General features: G+C 46.2%; 1 protein-coding gene across 1 annotated transcript in view; it reads left to right on the top strand.

The window, feature by feature from the left end:
• CLSTN2 (calsyntenin 2) overlaps positions 1-12,088 on the top strand; it is a 1,340,366-nt gene that overhangs the window by 1,084,145 nt on the left and 244,133 nt on the right. Inside the window, exon 6 of the mRNA XM_063915936.1 lies at positions 9,277-9,462. Within this exon, the coding sequence (XP_063772006.1) occupies positions 9,277-9,462 (186 nt within the window). The remainder of the gene's footprint in view (positions 1-9,276; positions 9,463-12,088) is intronic.

The following is a 12,088-nucleotide window of genomic DNA, read 5'->3' as shown; positions in this document are numbered from 1 at the left end:
ACGAGGGGGGGGCACGTTTATTGGCGCAAAATATGTGGTGATTTACACTTGTAATAAAAAGCGCTGACAGACTGGGTTTTTTGTCTCAGTATACAATGGCGCTGGGTGTGTGCTGGCATACTCTCTCTCTGTCTCTCCTAAGGGCCTTATGGTGGGTCAGTCCCCATTATATTAGGTATCCCTGTGTGTGTGAGGATGTCAGTACGTCTGTGTCGACATGTCTGAGGTGGAAGGCTCATATAGGGAGGAGGCAGAGCAGATAATTGTGGTGTCTCCGTCGGCGCCGCCGACACCTGATTAAATGACTAATGTGACTTTATTACAAAGTATGGACAAAGCTGAGTCCAAGAATTAAAGCAGGGGGTCAATCCATAGCTTTTACTGTGTCACAGGGCCCTTCGGGGTCGCAGAACCGTCCCTTTTCACAGGTAGTAGACACCAATACCGACACGAATTCTGACTCCAGTGTCGACGGTGATGATGCTAAGTTGCACCCAAGGGTGGACAAGTGTATTCAATATATGATTGTAGCAATTAAAGATGTTTGGCATATCGCTGAGGACCTTTCGGTCTCTGACACAAAAGTCGGCATGTTTAAGGGAAAGAATCCTGAGGTAACTTTTCCCCCATCTCGCGTGCTGATCGCCCTGTTTGATAAAGCTTGGGAAACTCCAGATAAGAAACTGCAGATTCCCAAGAAAATATTATGGCGTAACCTTTCCACTCCCAGGACAGGTTACGGTGGGAATACTCACCCACGGTGGACAAAGCATTTACGCGCTTGTCGAAAAAGGGGGGCGCTACCTTCCCCTGATATGGCAGCCTTTAAGAGTCCTGCTGATTGCAGACAGGAAACTACCTTAAAATCAATTTATAGGTACCCTACTAAGGCCGGCAGTAGCGTCGGCATGGGTGGGTTGCGCAGTTGCAGCGTGGGCAGATAACTTGTCATCTGACATTGACACCCTAGAAAAAGATGCCATTTTGGGTGACCTTGGGTCACATTAAAGACGCAGCATAATATATGAGAGAAGCTGCGAGTGATATTGGGCTGTTGGGTTCAAGAGCCAATGCCTTGGAGATCTCTGTTAGATGGTCCCTGTGGACCTGCCAAGGGACAGGTATGCTGTTTTAAAAAAAAAAAAAAAAGGACTTTGCCTTAGAAAGGTGAAATTTTATTTGGGGAGAGCCTCGCGGATCTGGTAACCACAGCGACCGCGAGTAAATCTACTCTTTTGCCTTATGTTCCCCCACAGGAAAAGAAAACACGGCAATATCAATTGCAGTCCCTTCGGTCGCATAAGTTCAGAAAGGGTCGGGGCTCTTCCTTCCTCGCCAGAGGTGTAGGTAGAAGGAAAAGAACACCAGCTACGACTATTTCCCAGGGACAAAAGTTCACCCCGTCCTCTACAAAATCCACTACATGACGCGGGGGCTCCGCTGAGGGAGTCCGCGCCGGGGGGGGCACATCTTCGACTCTTCAGACAAGTCTGGGTTCAGTCGGACTTGGATCCTTGGGCGGTAAAAATTGTATCCCAGGGATGCAAATTAGAATTCGAAGATGTTCCTCCTCACCAATTTTTCAAATCGGTCTTGCCAGTTTCCTCCTCAGAGAGGGAAACAGTGGCAGCTACCATACAGAAACTGTATCATCATTATGTGATTATCAAGGTTCCCCTTCTACAGGGGAAGGGGTTTTATTCAAGCCTATTTTATGGTCCCGAAACCGGATGGCTCGGTCAGGCCCATTCTGAATCTAAAATCCCTGAACCTATATCTGAAAAGGTTCAAATTCGAGATGGAATCTCTCTGGGCAGTGAGCTCCAGCCTGGAAGGGGAGGTTTTTATGGTATGGTATGCATACCTTCATGTCCCCATTTATCCTCCTCATCAGGCGTACCTAAGATTCACTGTACAGGATTGTTATTCCCACGTCCGACACGTTCATTGCGGACATGATGGTGCTCCTGCGTGAGCAAGGCATCACATTTATCCCATACTTGGACGAACTCCTGATAAAGGCGAGTTCAAGAGGGAAAATTATTACAAAGCGTATCTCTCTCCCTGAGAATACTACAACAACACGGCGGGATCCTAAATCTACCAACGTCACAGTTGTTTCCAACAACTCGACTGCCGTTTTTGGACATGATTCTGGATACAGAAAAACAAAAGGTCTTTCTCCCAGAGGAAAAAGCCCAAGTACTCCAGAACATGGTCAGAGACAAAATGCACTCATTTATTAGGAAGGATAGTGGGGCCTCGGAGGCCATTCCACATGGACCTTTTGGTGGGATCTTCTGGAAAAGTGGTCAGGGTCCCACCGTCACATACATCGGAGCCCGATCCCCCCGGGCCAGGGTCTCTCTCTCTCTCTTTCTCTCCCCTGTGGTGGCTCCAGAGTGCTCACCTTCTAGAGGGTCGCAGGTTCGGCATTCAAGATTGAGTTCTTGTGACTACGGACGCGAGCCTCCGAGGATGGGGAGCAGTCACACAGGGAAACAATGTTCAAAAAATATGGTCAGGCCAAGAGGCTTACCTACACATCAATGTGCTGAAATTGAAGGCCATTTGCAACAGCCTCAAACAAGCGGAGAATTTTCTTCACAATCCTGCCTGTTCTGATCCAGTCAGACAACGTCGCGGCAGTGACGCAGGTGAACCGCCAGGGCGGGACAAAAAGCAGAGCAGAAATTGCAGAAGCCACCAGGATTCTTCGCGGGGCGAAAAAGCATGTAAGCGCTCCGTCAGGGGTCTTCATTACAGAGGACACAATATCCATCCAGGAGAGTGGGGACTTCATCAGGAAGTCTTTACAGTGGTGACAAGTCGTTGAGGACTTTATCATATAGACATGAGGGCATCACGCCTCAACAGGAAGATTCGGACGTATTGTTCCAGGTCGAGGGACCCTCAGGTAGCGGCGGTGGATGACCTGGTGACACCGTGGGTGTTTCAGTCGGTCTATGTGCTCCCTCCACGTATTCTCATCTCAAAAATATTAAGAATCATATTACAAACAAGCATGCACACAATACTCATTGTTCCAGAGTGGCCTTGAAGGGCCTGGTATGCAGATCTTCAGGGACTGATCTCAGAAGATCCGTGGCCCCTTCCTCACAGGGAGAACCTGCTACTACAGGGGCTGTACGTGTTCCAAGACTTACCACGGTTACGTTTGACGGCATGGCGGTTGAACACCAAATCCTAGCTGAAAAGGGTATTCCAGAGAAGGTCGTTCCTACTCTTATTAAAGCTAGGAAAGATGTTGCTGCGAAGCACCATCACCGTATCTGGAGAAAATATGTGTCTTGGTGTGAAGCCAAGGATGTTCCTACTGAGGATTTCCAACTAGGAAGTTTTCTCCATTTTCTACAGACAGGAGTGGATATGGGCCTAAAGTTAGTCTCAATTAAGGTGCAGATTTCTGCCTTATCCATATTCTTTCAGAAGGAATTGGCTTCTCTCACAGAAGTCCAGACTTTGGTAAAAAGAGCGTTACACATCCAACCTCTTTTTGTGCCCCCAGTGGCACCATGTGACCTTAACGCGGTGTTAAGTTTCCTTTAGTCACACTGGTTTGAACCGCTTCAAACAATTAAATTGAATTTTCTCACTTGGAAAGTGATCATGTTATTGGCCCTGGCATCTGCGAGGCGGGTGTCCGAATTGGCGGCCTTGTCTCACAAAAGCCCCTATCTGATTTTACATGCGGATCGAGCAGAGATGAGGACTCGTCCTCAAAGTCTGCCTAAAGTTGGTTGCGTTATTGCATGTAAACCAACCTATTGTAGTGCCTGTGGCTACGGGTGACTAGGAGAATTCCAGGCCCCTGGTTGTAGTCAGGGCCTTAAAGTTTTATTTAGCCAGAACGGCTATGGTTAGGAAAACAGATGCACTGTTTGTCCTGTAGGCAGCCAACAAGGTTGGCGCTCCTGCTTCTAAGCAGACTATTGCTAGCTGGATCGGTAACACGATTCAGCAGGTTAATTTTACGGCTGATTCGCCGGTACCAAATTCAGTAAAGGTCCATTCCACTAGGAAGGTGGGCTCTTCTTGGGCGGATGCCCGAGACGACTCGACATTACAGTTTTCCCGAGCAGCTACTTGGTCGGGTTCAAACACTTTTGATACCCTGGCTGATGAGGACCTCCTGTTTGCTCAATCGGTGCTGCAGAGTCATCCGCCCTCTCCCGCCCATTTTGGAGCTTTGGTATAATCCCCATGGTCCTTACGGAGTCCCCAGCATCCTCTAGGACGTAAGAGAAAATAAGATTTTACACCTACCAGTAAATCTTTTTCTCCTAGTCCGTAGAGGATGCTGGGCGCCCGTCCCAGTGCGGAAACATTCTGCAAGACTTGTATATAGTTATTGCATACTTAAGGGTTAAGTTACAGTTGAGATCGGCCTATGGCTGATGCTGTTATTATTCATACTGTTAACTGGTTATTGTATACCACATTGTACGGTGTGTATGGTGTGGGCTGGTGTGTATCTCGCCCTTAGATAACAAAATCCTTTTCCTCGTACTGTCAGTCTCCTCTGGGCACAGTCCTAACTGAGGTCTGGAGGAGGGGCATAGAGGGATGAGCCAGTGCACACCTATTCTAAAGCTTTACAGTGCCCATGTCTCCTGCGGAGCCGTCGGTACCCCATGGTCCTTATGGAGTCCCCAGCATCCTCTACGGACTAGGAGAAAAAGATTTACCGGTAGGTTTAAAATCTTATTATTCTGCATATAGCCTATATTCTACTTAGAGCCCAGGGCCGGCTCCAGGCCTACTAGAACCCTGAGCGAGAAAATGTAAAAGTGCCCCCTCCCAGAAAAGTGGGCGTGGTCCCTGGAAAAGTGGGTGTGGCCTCGCAACTTCATATTCTCAAAATATAAAAAAAATATTTTCACATCCCCTCTACGCACACAATTAGCAGCCTTACACATAACAGCCACAGTAGTGTTGCTTACACACAATGTATACAGTAGTGCAGTGCCAGCTACACATGACATGCCCCCCAGCAGTGCCAGCTACACATGACATGCCCCCCAGCAGTGTCAGCTACACATGATAGTGTTCACTGTAGGATTTTTTTAGGGCAGGGTGCTGATCATAGGGAGAGCACATTTTTAAGTTAGAAGGTCAAAATTCCGTACATACCATAATGCTTGGTGCACCCCTTCCCACATGCCTTCGGCGCGCACCAAAAATTTACGGGCATTGCTTCGTGGGGAAGGGGCGTGGCCACATAATAGTGGCAATTCGCATTACACCACACAGTAGTGCAGCTAATACACATTGCACCAGGTAGAACCTCCTATACACACTGCGACAGGTAGAGCACTTATACACTTTGCGCCAGGTAGAACACGTTATACATTTTGTGCCAGGCAGAGGACTGAGACACTGGAACACTACATGATATGCCCCCCAGCCGTGCCAGCTACAAATGACATGCCCCCCAGCCGTGCCAGATGCACATGACATGCCCCACAGCCATGCCAGCTACACATGACATGCCCCCCAGCCGTGCCAGATACATAAATGCCCCCACAGTGCCAGATATGCTGCCAGATATGACATGCCCCCCAGCAGTGCCAGATGCATATGACATGCCCCCCAGCAGTGCCAGATGCACATGACATGCCCCACACAGTGCCAGATGCATAAATGCCTCCCACAGTGCCAGATGCATAAATGCCCCCCACAGTGCCAGATACATTAATGCCCCCCACAGTGCCAGATACATAAATGCCCCCCACAGTGCCAGATATGCCCCCACAGTGCCAGATACATTAATTGCCCCCACAGTGCCAGATATGCCCCCTCAGTGCCAGATACATTAATGCCCCTCACAGTGCCAGATATTCCCCTACAGTGCAAGATACATAAATGCCCCACAGTGCCAGATATGCCTCCACAGTGCCAGAAACATTAATGCCCCCCACAGTTCCAGATGCATTAATGCCCCCCACAGTGCCAGATATGCCCCCACAGTGCTAGATACATTAATATATTTGGCACTATGGGGGGGGATTAATGTATCTGGCACTGTGGGTGCATATCTGGCACTGTGGGGCATTTATGTATCTGGCACTGTGGGGGAATATCTGGCACTGTGGGGGGCATTAATCTATCTGGCACTATGGGGGACATTAATGTTTCTGGCACTGTGGGGGCATATCTGGCACTGTGGGGGGCATTTATGCATCTGGAACTGTGGGGGGATTTATGCATCTGGAACTGTGGGGGGCATTAATGTGCCCACAGTGCCAGATATTCCCCCACAGTGCCAGATACATAAATGCCCCACAGTGCCAGATATGCCCCCACAGTTCCAGATACATTAATTCCCCCCCACAGTTCCAGATGCATAAATGCCCCCCACAGTGCCAGATATGCTCCCACAGTGCCAGATACATTAATGTCCCCCACAGTGCCAGATATTCCCCGACAGTGCCAGATACATAAATGCCCCACAGTGCCAGATATGCCCCCACAGTGCCTGATACATTAATGCCCCCCACAGTTCCAGATGCATAAATGCCCTCCACAGTGCCAGATATGCCCCCACAGTGCCAGATACATTATTGTCCCCCACAGTGCCAGATATTCCCCCACAGTGCGATACATAAATGCCCCACAGTGCCAGATATGCCCCCACAGTGCCAGATACATTAATGCCCCCCAAAGTTCCAGATGCATAAATCCCCCTTACAGTTCCAGATGCATAAATGCCCCCCACAGTGCCAGATATTCCCCCACAGTGCCAGATACATAAATGCCCCACAGTGCCAGATATGCCCCCACAGTGCCAGATACATTAATGGCCCCCACAGTGCCAGATACATTAATGGCCCCCACAGTGCCAGATATATTAATGCCCCCCACAGTTCCAGATGCATAAATGCCCCACAGTGCCAGATACATTAATGCCCCCCACAGTGCCAGATACATTAATGTCCCCCACAGTGCCAGATACATTAATGCCCCAGTGCCAGATATGCCCGCACAGTTCCAGATGCATAAATGCCCCACAGTGCCAGATATACCCCCAAAGTACCTGATGTGAGGAGGGAGTGCTATGGCCCCACAGTACCTGCTGTGTGGAGGGAGAGTGCTGAGGCCGGGCCGCGGGCGGACACTTCTTAAACTATGCAGTGCGCGCTATGCGCGCTGTGCGGCGCCGGCATCTGACGTCAGACGCCGGCGCCGCATAGCGCACACAAAGTAGTTTAGGAGCTTTAGTCCGCGGCTCGCCCACAGCACTCCCTCTACCTCGTCGGCACAGGCACACCACAGCCGCCCACTGCTGCAGGTCCTTGCTCCAGCCAGGTTCCAATGTGGCAGCGCAAGCATACGGCGCCCATTAAGGGTGGCGCCCTGCGCGGCCGCTCTATTGGAACATGCCTGGAGCCGGCCCTGTTAGAGCCCATATTCTACTTAAAGAATACACACCACATATTGCCAGTATTCTACTGAGAGCCCATATTCTACATATAGCCTATACTCTACAGTACATAAAGCCAATATTCTGCATATACTTTACCCTATATTCTACTAAGAGCCCATATTCTACTAATAGCCCATACTCTACAGTACATAAAGCCAATATTCTGCATATACCCTATATTCTACTAAGAGCCCATATTCTACTTATAGCCTATACTTTACATATTGTCACTATTCTACTAAAGACCATGGGGTCTATTTACTAATCCTTCAATGTAGATAAAGTGGATGGAGATAAAGTACCAGCCAATCGGCTCCTGTCATTTTTCAAACATAGGCTGGGGCATGGCAGTTAGGAGCCGATTGGCTGGTACTTTACCTCCGTTGACTTTATCTCCATTCAAGGCTTAGTAAATAGACCCCCATATTCTATATACTGTATAGCCTATACTCTACAGTAAATAAAGCCCATATTCTATAACCAGTATTCTGCTTAGAACCAATACTATACATATAGACTACATACTCTACATATAGCCAATATTTTATATATAGCCTTTATTCTACTTAGAGTGTATGTTCTATATAAAGCTATTCTACTTAGTGTCCATATTCTATATAGATATATACTCTGCATACAACAAATATTATAGTTAGAGCCCATACTCTACATATAGCCTATACTCTACAGTACATACAGTATAGCCAATATTTTACATATTGACTATATTCTGTATATAACCAATATTCTGCTTAGACCCCATACTCTACATATAGCCAGGGCTGCCATCAGAAATTGAAGGGCCGGGGCTGACAAAATAGACAGGGCCACTCTCCACTAAAAAAAGATTATGCCTCACAGCTCCACCTCTATACTGCATACAGTATAAAGTAGCTTACTCTACCTAAAGCCAGTCTTGTGCATATGCAGTAGCTTGTACTACATAAAGCCTATACATACAGCTCATAATTTACATATGGTCTATACCTAACATATAACCTATACTCTGCCTATAGCTTATATATTACACAGAGCCTATAGGCTACACACTCTATAACAACATATAGCCCATATACTACAAATACATTCTCTGCTGTACATATAGACAAATACAGTATGGCCAAGATACCACATATAGCTTATACTGTAATCTACATGCAGTCTATGCTCTACATACAGGCCAGATTCTGCATAGAGCCTATAAAAGGGCATTTTATGATCGGAGAGGATCCGCGTGCAGCCTCCATTGCGGGCCCCCTTCTCTCCGGCAGCTAGTAGACTCCGGAATAATGACAGAGTCTACTACACTACAAATAGCCTTTACTCTACATATTCTCTGCAAAACATTTATTATAGAAATATTTGTGGTCTAAATGCGCAATTTCTAGCAAGGAGCCATATATATAAGATTGTAGAAGTGTCTATCTTGTGATTGCTACAGTATATGTTTATCTTCTAGGATCCACCTTTACACTTGTCTCCTTTTTATAGATGTGCACCAATAGCATTAAAATACAGTTTAATCATAATCGCTTACCTTGTACCTTGGCTACATAATTGGTTTTGTACCACATTGGAATAACATTTAAATGCTGGCTGTAAATACTGACCAAGATAACGATAACCAACATGTGCAGAGAGGTTATGGAACTTGTATTTACAGGATTTCATTAGATTAGATGAGTTTGCCAAGAAGAACCTTTTAGTTTTTTGGAGAGGATTGGTGGCATCAGTTTACAGTCAAAACTTTTTTCTTTACATACTTGTATGTGAGTTTTATTTCTCATGCTGATTGTGTACTAACATCTATCTGTTCATCTTTTCTTCAGATTGGGAAAAGCGTATTGAATATAATCTTGGTTCTGGAAGTGTTGCATTATTCCCTAGTGTCCGATTGGAGACTTGTGATGGTCCTGTGTCCTCTGTCAGAACTAGTATCGAGCTGCAAACCAATCATATTGGGAAAGGATGCGATCGTGAAACCTACACTGATACATCCTTGCAGAAGTTATGTGGTAAGTGAAAAAGTGCATTATACTGCTAAAATATAAAGTATTAACTCATCTTTTGCCTCATACTGTACAGTAAATGCAGAAAAAAGATCATCAACAAACATAGAAATATGCTAAGGCATTGCCTATTTGCTGCATATCTGCAACTGCTTGCAGAGGTATTATGAAAGAAACAATTATGTCAAACTTAGCACTAGGCTTTATATACAAGGTAAATATCTCTTTATAGCTGTATCTATGAATTTTATTGTACTTAGTTGTTTAAAGTTCAATGGTATTCCCTTTCCTACTACTGTTGTCAGGACATAAGCGGTCTGGTACTTAGTTTTGTGTTCAGACCCACATGCACATAAAGGTATCTTGATCCACAAATCGCTCTGTCAATCAATTCGCACTGCAAATTGAGGGAACTGGTCACATATGATCCCAAAGGAAAGGAACTGACATTCTAATTTGTACAGCTGTTCACGTAAAGGTTTCTTTTCCCCTCAGGATTTTAAAAATGTCATGTTCCTTAGTCAGGTATCATGTAGCAAATGTATGTAAAGACAGGGGAAGACAAAGTAAAATTATTTACCATGTTACATTAAGGGACACATATATAAAAAGTCAGTTAAAATAGAACAATAAAAAAGCACTCAAAAACAATCTGCATACCCAACGAATGAGAGGCAGGTGTATGCGCAATGTAGTCCTTAACACTGCATCCCGGGATACCAGTCTTTTTCCACAGTATAAACCAGAGTTTCAAAACCTCTCCCCTCTCACAGTACTCAAATGTCTCTCCGTGCAAGAGCTTAGTGTTTCGGGAGATTTATCCTCCCTTATCAAGATCAGCTAAGATCTTGATAAAGGAGACTGACTCTCTGAAACGCGTTGATTCAGCTAGGGCACAGATACTACTAGAACACTTGCAGGGATTAAGAGAAAGCCGTAACAGTCCGGACTCTGGAACATCGGACCTGACCAGCTACTTTACCTGCAGCGACCTCGGTTGCTGTGGAGCTCTCATTGCACCTCTCTATGCACCGTTTGCTCTGCGACAGCTGTCATGTACACAAGGATAAGCACAGAATAATTTTACAGTGGCAAAGTCGCTGTAGGAGCCGGTCTGGTGTGGCGTTCTGGAATCGGACCATTCCGGCTGTGCAGCTCTCATTCTCTCTGCCCGAGTACAGCAGCGGGTCAGGAGGGGGCTGTACATCTCCATGCAACATTTGCTGTGTGTCATTCAGTGGGACATGCATAGAGAGCTCTACAGTTGCATAGGTCGCTGCAGGTAGGTGGGCCAGTTCGGTATTCCGGAGTCCGGACCGTTCCGGCTTTCACCCAATCCTGACTTTGCATGAAGAGACTTTTAAGTACTAGGAGAGGGGAGGGGTTTTGACATAAACTACTGAATTAAGCAGATGGAAATGATCTAGATGGAGAGACTGGGCTTTTCTGACTTCTTAACCCGCGGACAGACACAGACACTGCAGAGATTTTAAGACGGGTTGGCTATGGGATCACAGCTGTACAGATGCCGGCAGTTACATGACTGACACCAACATCCTGACATTGAGATTGCAGACAGGTAACGGGATAATTATTTTAACACTCCCCTGTCCCTTACCGTACACCTAACCTACCTGGGGTGGCGGCTAGTTCTAAAACACCAGAGGTGGCAGCTAGGGCTAAGAGACCGGGGGGTGGTGACTAGGACTAAGACCCAGGTGGGGGGGGGTGGCAACTGCCAACCTCCCATTGTGCATAACCCTAACCCCACCCTCTGGGCCGTAACCATAACAGTGACCCTGATATTTACCTTTGAGATGTCGGCGTTGGGATTCCGGTGTCGGTCACATGACCACTAGCAACCCGACTACCGGGATGCTGATCGCATCCCCTTTAGCCTGTACATACTGTACAGTGATCCTGATCCCCTTGCTTGTGAACGGGTGTGTTAATTACTGTTAGACCTACAGCTGCCGGTGGGGTAAGTGCATTCACATCCTTTATACTGTTACTGATATATAATGCCGACATTAATACAACCTTTATTTGAAAGCACCTTTTATGACATTTACCAAAGTGGTTAATTGCTGCGATTCCACAATAAGATATTCCACACCACAAATAAATAATTTTTATGAAAAGCGGCTGATGACTAAGGAATCACACCAGGTAATATTATATTTTAAGGGCAAATAATTACAATTGGCAAGGGAGAACTGTTTAAATTCTTCGCTTTATGAAAGCAATAACAGTCTGCAATACAGATACAATGTTGCAAGTTAAGCAAAACACTTTCTCCCTGGATACATGTACACAAATCTGAACCATAAACTACTTTTGAAATTAGAACTACATATGTGTCCACTTACATCTTTGCATTTTTACAAATTTGGCACAACATGCAAAACACGGCTAAGCTGTCTTTCACGAGTAGCGAGTGGATGAATTTTAAAATTTGTAGTTTTTATTGCTTAAAGTGATTTATTTTATTTTATGTACATATGCGCATATGTGAGTTAAGGCCCATATAGACGGGCCGATGCGGGAGAGACGTGTGCTGAGCGAACCACTCAGCACGCATCTCTCCCACCGCTCAGCACAGCGCGATCTGTGCTGAGCGTGCGGGGGGGAG

Source organism: Pseudophryne corroboree, chromosome 4 (genome assembly GCF_028390025.1).
Source record: "Pseudophryne corroboree isolate aPseCor3 chromosome 4, aPseCor3.hap2, whole genome shotgun sequence".
In the NCBI taxonomy this organism is placed as follows: Eukaryota; Metazoa; Chordata; class Amphibia; order Anura; family Myobatrachidae; genus Pseudophryne; species Pseudophryne corroboree.
Note: the sequence above shows the minus strand (reverse complement) of the source record. Positions and strands in the feature narration are given on the sequence as shown.